This window comes from Phalacrocorax aristotelis, chromosome 3 (genome assembly GCF_949628215.1).
Source record: "Phalacrocorax aristotelis chromosome 3, bGulAri2.1, whole genome shotgun sequence".
In the NCBI taxonomy this organism is placed as follows: domain Eukaryota; kingdom Metazoa; phylum Chordata; class Aves; order Suliformes; family Phalacrocoracidae; genus Phalacrocorax; species Phalacrocorax aristotelis.
In genome coordinates this window covers 124060127-124083414 of record NC_134278.1, presented here as the reverse complement: position 1 = coordinate 124083414, position 23288 = coordinate 124060127, and the positions used below count along the sequence as shown (strand labels likewise).

The 23288-nt window shown below is 39.9% G+C and overlaps 1 protein-coding gene across 8 annotated transcripts in view; it reads left to right on the top strand.

Annotated features, from left to right (window-relative positions):
• The window catches only part of MTR (5-methyltetrahydrofolate-homocysteine methyltransferase), a 52856-nt gene extending 46276 nt beyond the window's left edge, over nt 1-6580 (top strand). For 7 of the 8 annotated variants that reach the window (XR_012659930.1, XM_075089418.1, XM_075089423.1 and 4 more), the window contains 5 exons: nt 122-318; nt 2771-2971; nt 4242-4434; nt 5218-5330; nt 5464-6580. Coding sequence is in view for 6 of the 8 variants with exons in the window: in XM_075089418.1 (XP_074945519.1) it covers nt 122-318; nt 2771-2971; nt 4242-4434; nt 5218-5330; nt 5464-5550 (791 nt within the window). In the remaining 2 variants the exon portion in view is untranslated. The remainder of the gene's footprint in view (nt 1-121; nt 319-2770; nt 2972-4241; nt 4435-5217; nt 5331-5463) is intronic. The other variant, XR_012659931.1, reaches the window with a different exon arrangement.
• Nucleotides 6581-23288: the final 16708 nt, after the last annotated feature.

Here is a 23288-nt window from a genome sequence, read left to right as displayed (position 1 = left end):
ACAGATTGTTGCAGTCATCAGAGGATTATGTGGAAAATGAACCAATCTTCACCAATTCTTAAACCTGTTTAGCCAGTAGTGAAAATATGCCTTTTCTAAAGGGTTCTCTTTTTTATCATAGGTGAAGAAGCAAAGAGAGTTTATAATGATGCACAAAATCTACTGAAAACATTGATTAATCAAAAGAAGTTACAAGCCAGAGGTGTGATTGGGTTCTGGCCAGCTCAGAGCGTTCAAGATGATATCCATTTATATGCTGTAGAAGAGGCAGTGGGATCTTCAGAACCAATAGCAAAATTTTATGGCTTAAGGCAACAGGTACGGTGACAGACCATTTGTTACAGTGATTTTTTGTTTCCCCCTGAATTGCAAGAATGTAACAGAAGTGCCCTATTAAAATCAGTGCAGAAAATGGTGGTTGTAATCTGTCCGCAGCCGTTGTCTTGCCATTTCTTTCAGTCATAACAAGATCTTGTTAGTGACGACCCAGGTTTTTGTATTGTAGTATTTGTAGCATTTTGCTTTGTAGTAGTTGTACAAAATGCTTTATAGATTTGATGTCTTCAGATACGATGTGTGTCTTCGTTTTAATATTTAAGAGGTGCTAAAGCACTATGCTGTATAAACTCGTCACATGGATCCTGTGTGCTAAATTAGAACCTAGTGAACCGTAAGTCTCTAATACCCCTGGGTTCTGCCTTAGATGAGAAATTCTGCTTGAATGTGTTAAAGGTTAAAAACACATATAAAACAGGTATTAAAATACCTGGAAAATAAAGCTCAATGGAGGTAGTGTTTTTGATAGTCTTAATTTTTATGTAAAATTCGCCATACGAAGAGGCAGTTTAGAATGAGTTGGTTGGCAGCTAATTCTGATCAAGGGAATCATTATTTTAAATATTCATGCTTGAATCATGCTTACCTAGATTTGCATTTATTTTGATAGATTGAGCATTTTCAAGATATTCTGCCTCTCTCTCTTCCCTACCTTCTGACTTGGCTTCTTCATAGTTCACATATTCAGAGTCATCAAACGTGGCAGGAACAAATTTAACAACTACCTAAATTTCTGGAGTACAGTATTTTGTGAGGACAGTCCTGTGCCAATATTGCAGAACTGTACTAGGAAATACATGACTTTATCTGTTCCCTGGAACAGATCATCTGTTCCATGAAGATGGATCTAGGGTATTTTGACAATCCATGGCAGACATTTACATAAACTGTTCTCACAGGCATTCAGGCAGGGCTGTTCCAGGGCCTCACTACCTAGTTAAATGTTTTGATATCCCATGTAAATCAAGTTTACTAGAACTTATTTTCCTGGCCTTTTCCCAGGGTTCTCTCAAGGAGAATATCTGATTTGAGGTGGTTCTTGTAATGGATTTACTATTGGAATACTGTTATTTTCCGTAGTCTTTTGATCTTGTATATTCCCAGTTTATTGAGGCTTTTCTCAAAGATTAAGGCCATGAAACTCTGTGCTATTGTGGGTACTGTTTTTCTGGAATATATGTATTTTAGTTGCATCTCTTTCAATCTGGTGTCCATAGTAATTCAGCAGAATTCTTTCTATGACATTGACACTATTAAGAATATGACGTAAATCTAAAAGTTAGAGATGCATTTAGTATTGTCCTTAACTGTAATCATGACAAAAGAACATTAAATTAACACAGACTTCACCTGTGTGGAAAAAGGATATTTTTCCAGTTTTATGGTACTTTCTGTAATCTAGTAGGGTTTAGAAACTAGGCAAACAGTTCACTATTGTTCGGGGTGTGGTGGTGGTGTTTTAGTAGTTTTGTGGTTTTTAAACTGCTGTTGGGAGTGGGTGAAAAGCATTGTTGAAACATTGGCATAGAATAAGAAAACTTGGAGAGGAATCTTCAGCTAAGCGATTGCCATGAAATAACTTTTATCTCTCTTTGGGTAGATTTACAAGAGCTGTGCCACTTTGTAAACAGCAGTCATGTTCCCACAGTGAATATGCCGATATGATCCTCAACCATAAAACTTCTTGTTAGGTGCTATGGCCAGCATTCAGTCACCTCTTTCTATTCCCTTCTTCCCATTTTGGAAAAGGAGCTGGCGAGCAGGCTATTTCCTATTTGCATAAACCCGCTTGAACTTTGCTTGGGATTCAACTTTTCAGTACTGATGGATGCATTTTGTTTGTATTTGTGTGTGGCTAGTGTAAACCTACATCCCAGCACTGTTTTGTCTGGATTACTGAGCACATGGTTTGTAGCATAAGAAACTAAGAGTGTTTATGAACTCTCACAGCCATTCTAAAATGGGAGTAGCTGAAGAATTCTGCAGTTTGCTTGACAGGGATGCGAACTATCAACCATCAGTTTTACTAACGAATGTGGAATCTGTGAGCGCCAGAGATGGAAAATTCCAACTCTTACCCAGTGGTTGGCACAAGAGTGTTCCGTACTTTGTAATAACCTGTCTGCACAATATGCTGTTAAATCTTACTAGCTGTAAGTAGAAGCAAAACACCTCTACATGTGTGTTCAGCACGGCATCTCTCTTCTTGGACATTTTGTTCTTCAGTGATCCAAACACCCTCAGAGTAAGAGAGGTGTTTTTCTTCTCATTCAAGTACAAGGCGGCCATCATGGCTCAAAGACCAGTTAGGTGTTTGTCAGAAATGCCTTAAGCCCTTTAGTCTTAAAAATACTGGTTTTTAGATTAATAGGGCACTAATATGTAATATATTTTTTAAATGTTCTGATTTATTGCATTGATTTTGTTACTTTAGGCTGAAAAGGACTCTGCCTGCACAGATCCATATTACTGCCTCTCTGACTTCATAGCGCCACTGGATTCTGGCATTCGTGACTACTTAGGCCTGTTTGCTGGGGCCTGCTTTGGTGTAGATGAGTTGTGCAATGAATTTAGGAAACAGGATGATGACTACAACATCATAATGGTAAAGGCTCTTGGTGATCGGTTGGCAGAGGTATGAGGTTTTATCATGTGTTTCCTTCCAAATTTTCTGACTGTACTAGATTTGCCTGACAGGTTGCTGTTTCAAGTTTTAGCATAAACTTAGACTGTTGCCTGTAACACATGCTCTGCATTAAATCTGAAAGTAAACTGGTTCTACTGAAATTGTCTTGAGGGGGGAGTCCTCTTCTGAGCCAGAGGGGACTCTGCTGTCCATATCTTCCAGCTGCAAAAGCATCTCTGAGTTCTTTGTGAGGTTTTGACAATTGATAGAATTTAGTAGGTTTTGAAACAAGACTGTTTAAAAAGAACTATCTTTAAATCTCTTTTTTTATGTACATGAGAATGTGTTTGGACCCACGTGTGACCCACTGATTACGTTCCTGAATTGCAGACGTACCTTCTGCTTTTCATGGTGACCGTGCAGAGGTATCTAGGGTGCAAGTCTTTTGACTTAACGCATCTTAGGCTTAGCCAGACGTGCTCTTAAAGCTCTAACTGAAGTGGTTTAGCAAATGCTGTCACTTCCCTCCTACCTCTCTATCCCCATCTGCCTGCCCCCGTGCTTACACCGAAGTAACCATGTTAAACCTCACAGCAGCTTCAGTGCAATGCAGAGAGGGTTAGCTCTAGTTGTGTATTTCAAGCTATAACGGAATTTCAGAAGTTATCATCAGCTGCCATCTAAAGATACTTAGTGAAGTGGAAGTTTCTCCTGAAGGCAACCATTGCTGGCAAAATAGAGTAAGCTCTAAGAGCAGTTAAGAAAAGCTGTTGCCCACTTTCAGCTAGAGGAAAGGTCCTCGGCTAAAAAGAGCAGCGGCTGTTACATCTGATACTGCAGGGATGCAAGAATGATGTGGCCTTCCGTAGCTAGACCTGGACGAGATACCCAGAAAGTCAAGACCTAACGACTTCAGCGTTATAATGATGCATTGCTACCGTAGGCTAATGAACTTCATCTTTTCCGGTTACTTGTCCACATCTTTACCTCTTCAAGTATGTAGGATTTTAAAGCAGGACAACCAAAAAATCCACTGTCTGCCAATAAGACAAAAAATTAAAATACTTAAATTAGCAAAATAAATATTTTATGTGAATTTTAATGCTATCAAATTTCTTACCCGTAATAAGAGGTCCCTTAAAAATTAAAATGGGAATGGGGAGAAAGTTTCTATCATTGTTTGTCTTCTTCACATAGCTATTGCATCAGTCCAAACAAATTAAAAACAAACAAACAAAAAACCCCACCAAACCAAAAAATCTTTGCATTCTCTTCCAAGGCATTTGCTGAGGAGCTCCACGAAAGGGTTCGAAAGGAATTCTGGGCTTACTGTAGTACTGAGCAGCTAGATCTCTCTGACCTACGCAGAATTAAATATGAGGGAATTCGCCCTGCCCCGGGATATCCAAGCCAGCCTGACCATACAGAAAAACTTACCATGTGGAAACTTGCAAACATTGAGGAAACAACAGGTACCTCTGTCTGCTTTACTGAGATTTTTTTTTTTTAAAGTGTGTTTATGCAAATGAAAATTGAAATGCCAACACAACAGCGAATTGGGTGGTGCAGAGCTACAAAAAAAAACCCAAACTGAAGCTGTTCTCTGGGAGTTGCTGTCTTTCGCTTTTCATTGCCAGTTTTATTTTGCCTCATTCAAGGAAGAATTTTCAAAATACTGCCAGTGCTTTTGGTGAAGGAGTTATGTCCCTAATTAGCAGATTGCATGCAAACAGGGTTCTGCTGCACAGAGGAAAAATTCTAGCATCCTTATGGTTGCAAGAAGACATTCCAGATATAAACAGGAAAAAAGCCAATTCAGCAGTGCATTCGCTGGTCCACAGAAACCTTGAGATGCTAACTCTTAAAAAAGGAATGAATGCCATTTGTTTTCCTCTGGTATTTTGTGTCGGACATTTCACTGCTACTTCCACAATTCCAAAAATACCTTCCTGTGTTTCAAAACCTCTAGCTGCCCATTTCATTTGCCAAAATATCCAAGGTTTTGCCTTCAAACTGTGCAGTCACTCTGCAGTAATGAAAGTCTGCAATATATTTAAAGCTATGTATGTTTTTTAATAGTTTTTAAAGCTATGTATGGTTTTTAATAGTTAACAAGTGGAAAATGGTTTTGGTTTTACTCCATCTGAAAGCTTCTTGGTTTTTGAGTTTGCTTGAAGCTGCCCAGCAAAAAAAGGTTCTGAATTTATGCTTATTATCAAATCAGAGAATAAGAAAATTCTCATTCTCTTTTCCAGGAATCGGTTTAACTGAATCATTAGCAATGATACCCGCTTCTGCAGTTTCTGGCCTCTACTTTTCCAGTCCCAAATCCAAATATTTTGCTGTTGGCAAGATATGTAAAGATCAGGTAACTTGCACTGTCCACTGTGGTAGTGTTACAGCATTCAAAAACACCGTGTGAACAGATGTTCCGAAAACTTTTGTAAACAGTAAAAGCTGGAGTTTCTAAATCTTCATCATATTTTGTGGTGCCTTTGCAGGTGGAAGATTATGCACTGAGAAAAAATCTGTCTGTGGCAGAGGTGGAGAAATGGCTGGGACCCATTCTGGGATATGATACTGAATAACTGTGACACTTGCAGGCAAACGTTTTCTTTTGATGCTCTGTGCGCCAGAAGGAACAAGAAAATCCTTCCCACTGAAAACAGCTTTCTTCCATCTATCCCAATAACTTTTCTGATGGTTTTTAATTTTTGATCAAGGAACTTAATATTTCAAATCTGCCCTGTGCTCTTGGCTTGGGACCATGAATACATTGCAGATCTCTTAGTCATAGCAATATACTTGTATTTATTTTTATTTCTTGCACAAATAATCCACCTGAGTAGCTAGATGTAGGGTGAGATGTGGAAGCTGCAAAGCTCTCCTGTCCTCAGGAAGGCTTTGAAATCAGGGGCAAGAATTTCTGTCCCATTGGCTGTGCATGTATGTAAAACAGAATTTCACTTCTGTTATTTTAATGTCTTTTGGCAAGTCCAGGTACAGAAATGAGATGTGATTTTTCTGTAAAGGCAGCACAAGAACAACTGGAATACAACAGATCTCCTTTTTTAACAATCTGTTTGCTCAGACGTTGCCCGTGGCGTTGTCCACCTCATGCTTCCTCTTCCTTTCAGCAAGCAACAATCTGTTTCTACTCTGTATAAAGGGTAATGGCACTTCCTACCTTACGGTTATGTTGTGAGGCTTAATTCCTATTTAAGCAAAGCTTGGAACTGACTTGAGTGTTTTACAAACTCCCAGGTACCTGGATTTTAAAAGCAAATAGTAGCAGTACTGCCATAAGTAACAGTTAATACCATAGGCTTACTCTTCAGATTTAACTGTGAGTGAGCTAATTGTTCATAGCTTTTAATAATCTCTGAAAAGTGCCTCAGGTATTATTTAAATGCTAATTTAATAAAATATTATGACAGAAAAGACTCATTTTTCTGGTCTCTAATTGTAAATAAAAGACCAATATTATAAAGAGAACGTTCTTTTAAATAGCTTATCTGTAATCTATTAATAGCTGTATAATTTTTGTAATGTCTTCATCTGACTTTATGCTAAAAGAATCATCTTGTATCAACTGTTTAATAAAGGTTAAGCTGTCAATGGTGTTATCCTCTTAGAATCCTTTAAATGGCAATGATAAAATATGCGCAATAATCTGAATAGATAATGTCAAAATTAATATGCACGTTGTACCACGAATGTGAAATTATAAAGGCTGCTATGGGGTTTTTAAAGTAGTTGAGTAAGTTTGTTCTTAACTGAATGTTTTAGAATGTCTCATCCTTTAATGACTTACAAAAATTGTTTCTACATGGATCTCTCCCCTCCCCATATCAAGGGACTTGAGACATGTCATGTCGATCGGCTGATTCTTGCTGCTGGCACGGCTCCTCAGTAGAATGCTCTTTTACATTGCCAAAAATACGGTAAAAAATTATTAATATAAAGGAAAATTTCTTCCTGAAACATGTAGCCTGTAAAAAAAATTGAAATCCTTTTTGCTTTCTTTTTGGTACTTGCACTTTTGCAAATCATTTTAATTCTTGGAGTATCTCCTTTCCACCACACTTCCATATTTTTATATTTGGAAGATTTTCTTATATTTTCAAACTATTCTTAGTTTGAAATTTTGATCGGGTGAATGAAGTCAAAGTTTGACTTAAACAGTGTGGTTTGTTTTTATAAAAGATTTTTTTGTGGTGCTTTTCTAAGTACTGCTAATAAAGGTACAAGATGTAAGAGATGATGAAAAATTAAGAATGCTTTGTAAACAATTCTGTTTTAATTCTTGTGAATAATTTACTTTGGATACTGATTTCCCCACCCCCGCCCCACCGCCCCGTAAGTCAGGCCAGCAGCCCAGAGATGAAGTGTTGAAGCACATACCTTAATTTACCAGTGTCACGAGCCAATACTATCCCTAAACCTGCCCCTTCAATCTAAGGTCTATTTCAGTGCTGCATTTACTCCTGGAAAGATTGTAGTGCAGTTTATTTTGGGGTGAGGGTGCTACCATAGGACACGCCCTTCCTCAGAGAAAACCCCAAAATTCACATTTTTTGTGTAAGTTTTCGCATTTTTTTGAGAGTCTTCTGCTTCCTTGTCCAACAACATCAACCTCAGTACACCCTTTCAGTTAATTTCTGCTAATTAAAACACAAGTGATGTCCAGAAACTGAGGGCAATTGCAAGAGGCCTTTGAGAGTCTTGCTTTTTAGAAAGGGGCTAGTTTACCTGTGACTGGGTTTCATGAAATGCTCTTTGAAAGCTTCGGCGGATTTCCCTGAGCATGCCATGAAAAAGTGGATTCAGTTACCTTAAAAGAGTTTGAAAAGCAAGAAAAGAAAACTTAATTAGTTCAGGAGGGTGGTTCCACACAGGATCGGCAGTACGTGTTCTCAGTCACTGGAAAAATAATTCCTGTGCTCTCAGTTATCATAGCCTTGTCATGGCAAAGCCTGTTCAGCCCCTCTATGAAGTCATTTTGTTTGATTGCCAGGCTTCTGTAGGTGCCAGTTTTCAAATGATGATACTCTGTGAACAGGACAGAAACGTGTTTATCCTGCTTTCACACATCATTTGTATGCTGTCCAGCTAAAGGCAGAACCAAAAAGCCAATGCAGTAAACCTCCATGTTTGTTCTATTAATACTGCCATGGCTGAATATCCTGAGGTTTCTGACCATGCCACGTGCCTGATGTAAATAGCTGTGCAAAGTAGAACTCAGCTGAGGTTACCAAACTTGGTGTTTTGGATTTGTGATTCAACTTGAAGGAGGATGGCAAAAGCGAGCTAGTCATTATCTTTGCTGGCCTGAAGCTGCCATGACGACTGAGAAATGAAGGGCCCTGTTTTCTGCCTCACTGCCGTAGTGCCAGTGTGGCCTGTGCCTGAAGCTGCTGACCGGGCTAACAGGGAGTGTTCTTGTGCCAGGGTGGCCTCTGCCGTTCCTTCCTACAGAAAGAGCATGACATAAGTGGAGGGAGTGTGGAAAGTCAGGCTTACCCCATCTTAGTTCTTAGCTCATGGTATTTTCTACGCCATCTCTCTGTCGAATCAGCTGCCTCCTACTCCTTTTCCCTCCAGCAGTCCCCCTTAGCTGCATGTCAGGGTCTTCTGTAGGTTCTGCCAAAATAGAATTGTAGGAGCTTCTAAATAAGTCTCTTAAAGTCTGAACCAGTTAGCTGTCCAGGGAGAGGAATTTTTGCCTGGCAAGCGTTGGACAACATTAATAACAAATAGTGCTAATAGCTCTGCCTATAGGAGCTTTATGCTACGTATGTTGGTCATTTGTAACAGCTGAGGAGATGGCCACGAGATGTGTTAAGCAATTCCCTACTTCTTAACTGCACCTTTAGTAATGTGGTTGTTTTCATCTCGATAGCAAACCAAAATGTGTATTAGTTGCATCCTTTGTCAGTGTACTGTTTTAAGCCCACAATTAATAGTAAGCTGATTATAATAAAATTATAAAACTAATGTCATTTTCAGCTGAAGTATTCAGTGGTATGAATTGTTAAGATGAAATAGAGACTTTATCTGTGCCTTGCTGTTACAACAAATGCTTTTAAAATTCTTTAGGTAGTTGATGACTTAATTATTTTATGATGAAAAATTTCTCTTGAGTACAAATTCGGATTACAAAACACTAATCACTTGATTTAAAAGGCTTTACCACTGCTGTCTAGAAATAGCTGATAAAATTATTTAGTTAGGAGACCGGAAAGTTTGCTGCACTACTTGGAGAAATTTCTGTGCATGTAGCATTACCTACGTGTAACAGCAGAAGCTAGAGTGGCATGGGAGTCACAAAGGGTAACTTAATTTCAGAAGAACAGGCAGCTCTTTAGAGAGGAGCTGGAAGATTAAGTAAGAGTTATGGCAAACGTATGTCTCTTAAAAAAACAGGTATTCTCAGTACTAGTCTTACAGCAAATTAAAATAAAGGCTGTAGCCTCCACCTTATGTATCCCATCAGAGTATAAGAAAAGGAATTTGAGAAGAATTTTTAAGGAGTTTCCATTAACGCATGCTTGGGATTAATGAGTTATATTGGCATGTTTACGAGTGAGAGGAGGAGGAGGAAATAATAATTAGGTTGTGAATTTGTTCTAGGGTTAAGTAACAAGCTGCTGAAAAAATGGGAAAAACGAACAAGCGGCCTCTTGGGAGTTGTTGGGATTGTTACTTAGATGTCATTTTTGACAGAATTTTCAGTTGACACTGGCATTCCCTGAATCTGGTGGAATATTGTGATACATGAAAATAAAACATCCTGCTTTTTCCAGGACATGCGCAATTCTGACCTGAGAATCGCTTCAGTCTAGTGGATAAAATAGCACTGGGTGTGTAGATGTAATGGATTTTCTTTTTTCCTCACTCAAGGTGTTTAAATGATGAATTTTTTTCTGTATGCGGTGTGCAGCTTCCATTGGATGTTTTCTTCTTACTTTACTCTTTCATATACTTGGTCTGTACTCTTTTCCCTTCTTGGTGCTCCACAATACAGGTGTGGAGATGTAACTCGGAGTTCTCCAATGGCCTGTGAGTGCCGCATGTTGTTGGTATAGTTTTTTTAATTAAAAAAATACATATTATTTTGGTTTTTGTTGAATTGCAGCAAGGTTCTTGCCAAATGTCCTCTTCCCAGGAAGTGGACAACTTTATTCCTTCTGATCTGGCCATCAGTTGGAAAGGTAGGCTGACGTTCAGAAGTGGGGTGCAAATATGAAGTCTAAAAAGGAGCCAGTTGTCTGTGGTTGGTGGGCTCCTTCCTGTTACAACCTTGTGAGAGCAAATGAGTTCGTTTCCCGTAGATTCGGGCAGCAGTGGTACAGGAAGTAATGGAGGGAAAAAGCTGCACTGTGCAGCCAAAAGACTTATTTTGCAAACTGTTCTTCAGCGATGCGTTGGTACGATGTGTGCTCTAGCTGCTGACGTTGATCAGGATGCATTTTCAAATGCTGTCTCAATCTTGTCTGTACTCAGCTGCTTTTATTTCAGGGTATTGCTACTTGTGAGATCTCCTGCTTTGCTAAATACTGTACGAGGTCCTCTTTGCTTAATCAGGCATTGATACTGAATGACTTTGCAGTAACTCTCTGCCATTGTATTTTTGGCTTTCATAAACCTTGCTGTAGCCAAATACATGGCTTTCTTCAGAATACTATTATAGAGCAAATAAATACATTGTTTCTCTAAGGCCCATAAGATTGGATTTTATTATCAACACCTGATCTAACAAGTTTACTTATGTGGCCCAGGGTTTGCAGACCAGTCTCGTTAGTCAAGAAGTTTGCTACTTACAAAGACAGGACCATGTTTGTGTGCGTTGCTTAGGAAATAAATGTAAGCACTTATGGTTTTTTACTTCTGCTTTCTTCCCAATATTGTTCCTCGCAGCTCAAGGAATAAAAGTTTTGATTCAGTTGTTATAATACCATCTATACGTGTATGGAGAGAAGCACTAAAGCAAGAGAGGAAAACTTAATATGAAAAGTGTACAAGGTACTTCCTATCATCTTGTCTCTTCAGACAGACATTAGGTGAATCTGCTGTAAGACAGGAGTCAGCAGTCAGCTAAGGCTACGTGAAGATTTTAGACTTTCAGATGTTGGATCAGCAGCGTTTCATGTCATTTTAGACATTATACTGCATGCTTTGCCTCCTCCTGTTGTGTCAGTTTCTCCCACAACTGAATCCTGCTGCTGCATCCAAATTCCTGATTATTCCACAAGAAGTGTTTGACAGGGATATTGTTGAAAATTTTGATGTGCATTTCCAGGATTATTCTTCCAAAAGCTTTTAAAGCACCACACTGTAGTTGAACTTTTCAGGTTCTTGAACTGTAAAAATACTTGTTTTCCCTGAAAAAGTCTCCAGGTACTGGTGCTTTTTTTTTTTTTTAAACCACTCAGTGAACTGAATCAACTATCCTGCATTTCCCCGTGTCCAAGTATGTTGGAGGAGGGAGTAAAGAGTGAAAAGAGTTTTTATGGTACTCATTTATTCTCAGGTCTTGATTAGCATATCTGTCTGCTGTTGTATTCATTGCTTGGGAGCTGAAGTGAGCTAGAACACCTCTTAGCAGGTGCTCTAGTGTCTGATCCAGATGCTGTTAAAGTCTATGGAAAAATAGCTACTTAGCCAAAGCACAACTTGGGTCAGTCATAAGCAATAATCTGGAAAGAAAATTCAGTGTTAAAGTCCTGAGAAAAACACTTGAGGACTAACGGGACATGCTGTTAAACCTTCTTCAGTGGCTCAGCTTCTTTGAAATAGGTGGCCGGGACTATGCAAGTAATTTTTACTCTCATTCTGAAACACTTACCTGACAGAAAGCGATACCCTAGCAAGCCAGGAACAGATGAACTTTCCAGCTGCGGGTCCAGTGTGATCAATTGCAACCATCCATCTCGGGGACGTTTGAGGGAGGTTGCCGAACAGAACCAGCAGCGTGGGTATTGATTCTGTTCTGCAGTCTGAATGATGGAGGGTGTGAAGGTGCCGTGATTCAGCAGGCAAGGGCTGGCAAATGCTCCAAAAACATTTTCATGATTTCAGGCTTCTTGTGATTTTAAAACAAAGACTGCTTAATGAGGTTTTGAGCTTTATAGTCCTTGACAGTGATGTGAATATATATTGTGCTAAATCGCTATTTACTGTTGGAGTTTCACCTGCCCGTTCTTAAAGTAGAGCTGCCTTTTAGTTACATTTCCTTAAATACATGTTTCATGCTATCAGCAGAATCACAGTACTGTCACATCTCTCGTGCTGTTTGCACGCACCGGGTGCTGAGCAATGGCAAGGCAGCTGCTGCAGTGTGGCTACTGCTAATCAATCTCCACAAATTAGAGAATTGTGCTATGGTTCCTCTCCAGAAATGTCATCATGAAGTATACAAAAATCTCTTGCTTTTGTAGCTCAAATGAGGTCTGTAATGATGTGAAATTCTTGATGTTGTGTAAAACATCATTTGATCTCTTGATCTGTCAGTGAAATATGCCACGTTTACGAGTAAACTGATAGTGGGTTTTTTTCATTTTCTCATGGTACTTTTAACGGCCGTATCTTACTTCTTTGGAACTGGGAGGTTCATTCATCATTTTTTTGCTGCTGCTGCTTCCATTCTTGCCACTGGACTTTCTCCTTAGCTTCCAGACTGTTACAATTCTCTTCCATTCGTGCTTATCTGCCAAGTAGCTTGGAAGTCAGAACTTGCTATTTTGATGTCTTCTGTTGGAAATGCCAGCAGTTGTGAAGAGGCCATGCTTTGCACTCAGCTTTATTGTTGGTGCCAATCATTCTAAGCCATCTGCCCACATTATGTCTTGGCCTTTATTGGCAGCTGCTTTTCTTCATGAAGTGTGAAGGTAAAGGATGGTAAAATGAACTCCTGTCTCTGGGCTGCAGGTTAGCTTCACAGCTCAAATTTGTAGATTTGGGAATCTACAAATAATAAGAAACAGCAATGCGTTTCCCCCCCGCCCTGACAGCAATTGTAAGGCAGCCATGGCACTTAACACGTCATCTCTAGCTTGTGGAACAGCGCTGTGAAAAGCAGCAGTGCCCATGGAGCTTTCGCTGGAGTTGCTGGAAAAGTGACCTCTTGCCCAGAGCTGGTGTCCTCCCCTCCCCTGGCTGCGGAGTTGAGGGCGCTGGAAAATGAAGGAGACCAAGTAAGCGTGTGAAGGATGTAAGTGTTTATCTCTGTTTGGGTGGGTTGCAGGGGTCTCTTTTCCAAAAGGAGTCTTAATCTTCCAAAGCTTGTAACAGTGCGTTCGCTGATTGCTAAAAATGCGTGGACTGTTTTTCTGTCCCTTTCCCAGGTAAGAAGTTATTTACTACAAAGCTAAGAATGATTACAGGATTGGAGTGAACATGATGCTGCTGCTAAATTTAAAAGTAGCTCTTCACATTAGTAAGTCTGAAAAGCCAGAACAGTTAGCTTAAGAAGAAACATGTGGTTTTGGTTTTGCCTCTGAAATAAGTTTTTCCTAGAATGGCTTGTGAGTTCCACAGCATGGCTCTTTCCTCTGAAGCACTTCATGTGTCTGTGTCACAACCATCACAAACTTTTTAATATTTGTGGTGCAGGATTTTTCTTCCCTGCTCTAAAGTGTATGCCTATTGCATCGATGGGTATGGGGCAAAAGCCATTATTTAATGTTTGATATTTATACGTAAATATTAGAATGACAGCTGTTAAGGGAGTGCTGCCTCCTCATGGTGTTGGGCCTCTCTCCCTCCCCTTGGTGGGAAGCAGCATGTCTTTGCTGGAGGTCTGCTTGGAGGTCGGTATGAGCTGAGGAGAGAGAATTTTCACTACCGCCCTTCCCCACCCTTGGTATAAGCAAAAGCAAAAGACACGTGCCTTGCAGTAGCCCCAGGCAGCAATGACATTAACTCCTGTGGTTTGGGAAGAGGCGTGTGGCTTCTCAGGATTCTTTCTTAGCTATGACTGAAGGATTCTCGTAGCCACAATGGCCACTTTCTGAATCCAGTTCTGGAACAACATGGTGGAAAGTTTGTGGGTTTTTTTTGGGGGGGGGGAAGACTGTGCTCATTAGGGCCTCTACTTCTCCATATTTAAATGGTTGTTGAGTCTTGGATTTAAAAAAATCAAAACAACAAAACAAAAAGCCAACAGCAACCAACTGTAACTTTAAATGCTAATTTCCAGCCTATTCTGTGATAGTTGAGTCTAGTTAGTATTTTCATGAACTGTTATACTCTTCACCTGCAGCTATATAATACACATGAAACTAACCATTGCCTTTGCATGGGAGTATTTTAAAGAAATTGTTCCTAGTCTGCTACTGGTAATGATGAGCCAGTATTTATATATATAAAGCATCTATCACCATATTGATAAACATCGTTTGGAACCACTCTGACAGCAGAGAACGGGAATCTGCCTGTTAACGCCTCAGCACTTCTGTTTCCAACCAATTTAAAAAAAAAAACAAGCCACAGGACTTTGCTGCCAGCCTGCGTGGCTGGTGTTTAAGACTGCTACTCATCAGGGTTGGAGGGAGACCTATTGTGAATGCAACAGTTTGCACCGTGGCTTCTCCCAGCTGTGCGGCAGAGCGGCGCAGGTGTCGCAGGAGGGCAGTGGGACATGAAGGCTCAGCCCCGTTACCAGCCACGGTAACTGTTTAAAGCACACCCACACCCCAGCTGCAGAACTGGGCTGATCCAAAGGTGTAACGTTAGGTGGAGGGTAAGGGGTAGGTATAAGCCTGTGGTACCTGCTGAGCAAGGCCTTGCCGCTAGCGGCAGCAGGCATGATGCCCGCGTGGCCGTGCTGCAGAGCCAGCTGAAGCCCAGAGTGTCGCCACTGAATTGGTGAGTGTTTGCCATGCAATGCTGCTGCAACAGGAAACGGGCTGAATGTTGCCTGCAGGGTGCATAGAGTTTCTGGTCCACTCAGCTTCAGCATGGCTGTATGCCCAAGCATGGGGAGGACAGCCAGGTTTGTGCCTGGAGTACGATGTAGACTTCTCCTGTCTGATGGCAAGAGATCTGTGAAATCCAGTTATCGTATGACCCCGCTTTTGATTTACTGTGAAGCTACCATGCAAAATTGTCAGCACGAAAAGCAGATTGCTGTCTTCTAATAGCTTGCATGAACTTTATTCTTGATTCTTGGGATTCCTGACCAGCTGCTGCCACAGAGTAGCTGCAACAATCATGAAAGTTTTGCCTGCAGAAGCAACTAGTGTAGTGAGACACCACTAAAAGGACGGGGGACTCAGCAGCTGGAAAACCATGTGACAGAGCACTTGAGATATGTCTTACCAGCCTGCATTTTTTGTTCCAATCTGAGCCCCAAAAAGGGCCCTTTAAAGCAGTGAATATGACTCATTGCTGAAATACACATAGATAATGTAGTGTCTGTAATCTTTTGATCCTTTAATCAAAACTTGAACATTGGCTGAACTCCAATATGTAATACAGACCTGATCCATCTTAGAATGCAGTTGGCCTGGCTTTAAAATATATTCTGTTGGTAGAGAGTAACCACACTGCCTTTTCACAGTAAAATGAAACGTTACTTAATACGGGTACCCAGTCGCTCTGCAGAAGCCAGATATACTCTACTGTAGGTTGTGTTTTATTAGCCAGAGAAATTCCTACTGATCCCAGATTTTGAAATCTGCTACATACTTTTTAAAGTCTAGGATGGATGAGCAGTGGATGTTAGATTACTAGACACAAAGCATAGCTGAGCGTATGGTATTTCCAAATGCATGATAATTTTAAGAAGTAACTCGATGGAAAAAATTATGTATAAGCATAAAATATTTCCTGCTTTCAGAAAGATAACTGGACAGTATTTATGTGAGCAGATGAGGTAAGTACTGTGTATGCACAGATTGGATTTTTGTTCCATAAATATGTATTTAGCAGGTGTGCCGTTCTACAAGCACAGCCTTATGCTCCATAAAGGAGGGCCGGAGGAGCACAGTGTAGTTAATCACCAATGCTTGTGTGGCTCAGCATGAATATTCTATAGAAAGAGTGAGAATTCTGTATTCAGCTTGAGAGTTTACAGCTTTTATACACTACGCCTTTAGAATATAGCTAAGCACAGTTTGTAAGTCTTCACATGCTTTGTGGGGAATTGTATTCTTTGTTGCTTGTGAAATAGAGAATACCAGCCTCTCCTGCAACAGAAATGTTAACTGAGATTATTTATTTTTCTACTGGAGTGTGAACTTAGTCTCATCACATTCGATTATGTAAAGGATCCAAGTGCCAGATAAGTAATGGATAATGAACATAAGATGTCATTTATACAGGAAGAACAACATAACTTCGTCAACACTTTAATTATCAAGGTCCTTACTGAGGAATTCTTATCATCCATCAACCAGAAAGATTTGGTTTCCACTGACAGCAATGCTGTTTTGTTTCCTTCATCATCCTTGATGCTGCAATAAGTACTGCAAATTCATAGGATGCACGGTATTTACTGGTACACATTTGAGAAACTGCCTAGCATCAGAGGGTAAGCAGACAAACAAATGCACGTACCATGCATGTGAAAGTTTGATGAACAGTTTGAATCTTTTTCTAGCTAACTAGAAATAAAGGTTTTGAGATGTCCATAGATCAACTGTGAAAAGAGGCATCTTTTTAACACGCTTCCAAATATCCTCTGAACGGCGTTACCTGCACCCCTTTACCTTTAGATTATTTTAGTAGGTATTTCAGAAAAAGGCAATTTGAGTTCCTTTGTTTCCAAACCTTCTTTTTTTGGGATTGCATATTTTAATTTCCGTGTGTGTCATTATCATAACAGTTTAGTATGTTCTTTGCATACAGTTTAAAATCGCTTGTATTTTCTGTGTTTCTTAAAATTGGGCATATACACGTCTACTGCAACACCATGGCTTATAATGAAATTATGTGAAAGATTGCCCTGCAGTTTTATTGTTCAGCAATGAAGGCAGACTCCTAGGAGTTTCAAGATTAATTGATTTACTTCTAATACCTAACATGGTACTGAGTTGGCTCAGATCATGTTCAGATTTATATTCTTTTTTGACTACTTCTAATCCCAAATTTCTGACTTTCACACCGTTGTGGTAATCCCATTGAAAGCACTGGAATGTTTTTGGTAAGGTCTATGCACTGGAAGCACAACTCCTGAGGCTTCTCTGCACCACTGCCTCCAGAATTTTGCCTGCCTTTATTGTTTCCTACTTGAAATGAGATGCCTTTAGTACACAATTAATGATGACATTAAGGAGGGAGATGCTCTTGTATGAGGTGATGCAAGGCTTGCCAAGTGCCTATTTAGACTGCGCTAACACACAGCAGGTTGCATAAAGTGGAAGCCTGCCAGTGACCTACTGGCGGTGTTCATGCCTGGAAGCCGGTGCTGTCGTTGCCTGGCCCCGTCCCCAGCCTCAGAGCTCATCCCTGCTGGCACCAGCGCTTGTGGCTGCGGGGGGGAGGTGTGCCTCAGCGAGCTAATGTGGCTGCAGAACTAACCCTCTCCCCTCCCCACCTGGGAAGCCAAAGCAGCAAAGTAACCTCGTCTTGTTTTACTATCCGGCTGCCTTCTGTGAATTAAGAATGTCCAAGAGACACGCAGCGAGGAAGGTGGGCAAGGTGTGAGGCCTACTTTTATCTGGTAAGAGGGAGTGTCAGCTTAAATCCATGTTAAAGCGTAGCTCAAGTAGTTTGCTAAATGGCAGCCCTGACTGCACAGTAGTTAAGGTTATGAATGTGGGAGACAGGGCAAACGAAGCAGTCATCTTTTAAGATGGAAAGCAAAATGCTACTGAGAAGATACCTAACTTAAACCTACCCTGCAAATGTTCGTATTCCTGGTTTGCTGGTGATGTTTAAACTGTTCAGAAACGTTTGCCTGAAAGGTGTGGTAATGAGATCAGGCTGAAAAGCCCGCAGTTCAGATGTACGCTTTTCTTTGACTAAAAGGGTAATTGATTTAAACTGATTCTTATCGCTTGTGTTTGTTTATTCAGTATTGAACCGCTGGCATCTAAGGACTGTGTTTCAAGTTATGGCATTGCAGTGAATTAAAAAGCATAGTAAAAATACCTGTGGGAGATATAAAGTGTAACAGCAAGGAGTACTGTGTAAACAAATATTTCAGGCTCTCAGGGCTTTGTTGCGTTCTGCTTATTCCAAACACTGAAAATTAAAGGCTTCAGAATCGCGGAACGATTTGAAGGAGTAAATGTAGAAAGAGAAGTCTTGACAGTTTTGCAAAATCTTTTCTAGTGGGAAGACAGACTTCTTGATAAGATCTAAAATGAAGCCCTGCCCAAATGTGGTCATGGAAGAGTGCATGAGCACAGTGATTTTCACAAGAGCAGAAATATTAACAGCAGCCGTATTTCAATGAGGATAACTACATCCTTCCCGTATTCAGCGTGCTCCTCCATAGCCCTTGTCTTAAATAGCTGCATCGTGTTTTTGTGAGCAAATGCCTGCCACCCTGCTTAGCTGTGGAGGGGATCTGCTTTACACGACAGGATAATGAAATTGCTCTGTACAGGAGAGAGATGCTATGCCAAGGCCAGTGCTGCTTTCCTGGTGCAACCATGGCTGCACGCAGGGGTTTGTCTCCCAGGCTGTGCCAAGGAGGAACCCACCTCCTCCTGCCTGTCTTGCAGAATTAGGCCTGCAGGAGCCTATAGATCAAATGGGAAATGAAAGACATACCTTTATTTTTTCTTACAGTCAGGGTAAATACTTGATGAACAAATCACCAAGTGCTAAAATAGTACGGAATTTTTAACTTATAACTAATTCACTGAAAGATATCAATCTTTTCGTCTGCAATTACTGTGCAAGAATCACATAGTGAAATCTCTGTTGTGCTATAGAGAACTCAGACAACATGGTTAAAACCTGTCCATAATCTTGTAACTGGGATGGTACATTGCAGTGGCTCTGTCAACACTTTGACTAATTTTAGGCAAGAACTTGTTCCCTTTTTTGTTTATTTTATCTTACTAGTACTTATTTTTGTCCAGGCTAAAGGGCTACTACCCCAATATATACCTCTGCTGACTTACCATAAGTGAATCAAAAGCTCCTTACCGTGGACACAAATCTCATGAGTTTAAGCTGCAGAATAGCCTGCTAGAGACAATGAGAATGAGCCCTAAATAGTGTACTTTGGAGCACAGTACAAAGCCAGTCATTTCACACAGCTTTCCCCCACCCCCTCCCCTAGCAGTATGAAAGGGACACAGGCACAAATGATTTAAAAAAAAATAAATATTAATAACTTACCCTAATGCAAGTCCAGGTCACTGACATTTGAATTTGTTCATGCCTACACAGCAACGTTACCCCAGATACTCTAGTCTTCTGGAGCTCTGTGCATTAGCATAAATGGGTAAGCGCAGGCACCTTCCTTTGATGCTCCCCAGCCCTACTGCAGCACCTGGACATTATATTACACAAGAGAGAGCACGATTCTTTGTGGCCTCCCAGCTGACCATGTAAGGCAACAGCCACAGAGCACTTTCTGGCAGATCCGTGTTGTTCACACAGTTTTCAACTGCATGCAAAACACTGCCACCGCATGAAACAAGCCCGCCTGGGAGAGCATACTCTGCTGTTTGCTTCAAATGGCAAAAAGGCTGCCTCGGTTGTGGGTGTAAGTGCGTGCTATTCTACACACAAGAGCAGTCATGTTGCGTAAGTTCAGGCACCTAATTTAGGAACGTAGCTGTGCTAGGTTCCCTGTATGGGCTGTGGAAAGAAAAAATCCTTCCTCAGAGAGAGATTCAGGGCAGCAGATGAACTGCTTTTCCATTCAGTGTAATAAAAATGATACACTAAAAGCTCTAAGCAAATAATTGTTATAAAAGGTTTACACACATTAACTGGCCTGGTAAATGGCTACATTTGCTCTCTTATACACACCGCTGTAAGGCCTGTGTTCCTTTACAGCTTCTTCAGCCTGTTTTGAATCTTCTAGTGGACTGTGGCGTATGGAATGGAAAATTAAAACTTTTGATTTATGTGTTGCTGCTTTGCCACTTTTGGCCACAGTAGAATACTTACGAATGTGAGATGACAACAAATATTTAGTTGTACAAGTAACTGAGATGGTTTTATCTGGGAGCAGAGGGAATGGATAATTCATCATTCTAATAGTTTCTATGTGCTGGAAAAGACTCTGTGGTTTTGTAGCAGAGAAGTAAATAAAGAAGCGCTCCCAGTCCTTCAAGCTGCAAAGACCAGATAAAAACTGAGCTGCTGCAAAACAAGTTTACATGAACATTGCCAGTGTGATGGACACACTAGGAGCTGGCAAAACAGCAAGTGCAGTAAGAACAGACAAACCCGTGTGCATGAAAAATCTTGGTAATACAAACGTCCTTTTCTCTAAACTTTGTGTGGGGCCAGTTTTTCAATATTTTATTCTTTCAAAAGTTTTAGCAAATGTTTTAAGTTTTGAAAATCTGTGCGGTATCTATGTTAGCTTGGGACTTGTCCAAAAATGTCAAAAGGCACTGCAGTCTTGATGATCAACTTTGGAAAAGTAGCACAGCATGGCTTTCTTGGTTTTTAAGCTCAGAAGAGACTACTAAAATCATCACCTACTCTAATCTCTTCTCCAGGCTGTAGAATCTTATCAGTTAATTCTGCATGATACATTTACCTCCTATTTAAATTACAACATCTTTCCTAGAAAGCCACGTAGGCTGTAAGATTAAAATCTCTGTCTTTAGTTGGTGCTTGATTTTATTTCAGAAATACAGAGAACTATAAATAATATGATTCCTCTTATGTGCTTGCAGACACTACCACAGCTGAAAAGCTCCAGCTAAACTTTTTCCCCCTCCCTGAATCTTGCAATTCAGTTCTGCAATTTATTCTTTGTGAGTTGTGCTCTGACAGTAAGGCAGGATGAGGGAAAAACTAGGGGCATTTCTTGCTAGCTTTCTCAGTTATCGGAACCTGTTCAGGGTCACCCTGAGACCTCTGAATAATATTTATAAAGATGTAAGAGGAAAAAAAGCAGTTATAAGGAGACTTCACTTACTTAAATTTACTGGGAGCAAAAACATAATATGCTTAAGTTAACTTTTGGGAACTAAAGTAATCAGATTTTCCTTTAAGAACTTATTTTTGCAGGGGCTTTCCACTATGCAACTATTCATCAGTAGCTGGAAAGGCAAAGATATGGTATAAAATCTGAGCAAACATGAAGTTCTGTCTTGGTGAGCGCCTTGCTGTAACTGTGTTGTCTTCAGCAATTTTGAAGGGTAGGCATCTTTAGCGTTCAAGCCTGTTTCTATAGCACAGTATATTTAAACTGGCTAACAGTAATAAAACACAGAGCCCTCACTTTGGCCAGTTATTAATGAAATAATTATCTTGTAAAAAATCACTAGTTTGTTCCTACCTGTACTGACAGAACAGAAAAGTTGTAATATTCTGTCTGCAGCTTTATTATCTTAAAAATATATTATTAATCTTTTTTATTTACTTATCTATAATACAGTAGGTCTTGTAGCTTCCTGTGATGTTTCTGATTTTAGTGTTTGGTTGTTGTTTTTTTTTTTTTTAATGCAGAAAATGAGAAGTTAAAAGTGCTGAATATTCTGCCTTGGAACTTCGTCATTCCTTTTCTCATATACCCCTTTGGAAAGCTTATGGAGTACGATTTTGCAATTGATCAAATTTCACTTTCTGTGGTATTCAATGGTTTAGGAAAATTACTCTGAGGCTAACTAGAGGTGTTTTAATATCAAAGCTGCATGTATAACCAGTCACCTTCTCAATTTTAGAGAAATATGGTTGTTGATTGAGTATATAAGTTACTAATTCTAATCAAAATAATATCTAGAATGATTTTGAAACCCGTCACCAAAACTACCTGTTCAACTAGAAGTGATTCTTACTATAAGCAAAGTATAATAATGGATTTTTCAGCATGTAGTAATATATATGTGGACAGCTGGCTATTCAGAAACAAAATTAAAGATGGTAAAAACTAAAAACCAATAGGCTTGGCAGGTAGTATTTAAACTGAGATAATGAATAAGTATTTGTATTGCGTGGGAGAACAAAACAGGCAACCTGAAACAGTAATTGGTATAAAAATACTAAAGATATGTAAGCAAAAATTTTATGTATGTATACGAAATTTCAGAGTGGCATCCATAGGAGGTACATTTTGGAAGTGGCAAGGTATGCTTTGAAAGGGTTATTAACTAGATAGAATCACTGAGATATTATGGGGCTGTTAAGAAGTCCAAGAAGGAAAGAAACAGGACAGTCAAACATCTTAATCACAACAGTCATTTAAACAGGCTCAGACTTTAATTCCCTTTAGGCTGTTAATTGCATATCCAGCTGATATCCAGCTCTGAAATTAGGCCTTTGTGTTCTTGATCAACTGGTTATTTAAATACTGAATAATATTACTGAAGGAACGAGGGCTACTTTGCATCCAAAGGTTTCTTTTAACTGGATTAATTTTTTTTTCAAATAAAGTGAAAGAAAAGAGTACATCTCCAATAGATGAAAATTTTCTCTTTGTCAGTATTCACCCTTTCTCAGGCCAGAAACAAAAGACTAAAATGTGTTGTCATTCACTAGATTCTGGGGAGCTCTTAGAAAGAAAGGACCTTTTTATCTCCTGCAGCTTGTTCGTGGGGTGCTGCTCTGCCCCGGGTGGCTGCAGAGCTCCCTCCAAGCCCTCCGCTGGCACCCGGGGCAGCAGGCGCAGCCAGCACTGTGAGGGGCGATGTAGAACTGAAGTTGGTTTTTCACTTGGCTTAAATTTTATCACAAATTCCAGTGTTGGTGTAGGCATCACCGTTCCAGCATCTTCATATAGATTGCCAGAAGTCTAAATAGCATTAGTGTATTTATTGTCATTCTATTGTAATTAGTGTAATTTATTGTAATTCTATTAAATGTGTCTTTCCATTGTTATAGGGTCGATGTGAAATAAAGCATTTTCTTTTAACTAAAGTTGGTAAATTGCCTGAGAACATGAGAAAAAGAAGACTGCCACTTGAGACAAACACAGAAGCAGTCATGGGCAAGGATATAAATTAGTGTAGCCATTTCCAAGTCTGGATTTCTTAAAAATGTTCAAGAAACTTGTCATCTGTCATCTTCTCTACACTAGATTCTGTTCTTTGATAATTTCCAAGGGACAGTGTTTGTATACGCAAAGGTGTTTACAGAGTTTATTTCCTCTTGAAAGTTTTAGTTTGAAAGCATAGATACACCATGAGAGATTAATAGTTTCAGTGTCTGTATTGTTTAGAAAGCTAGGGTCAGGTTACAC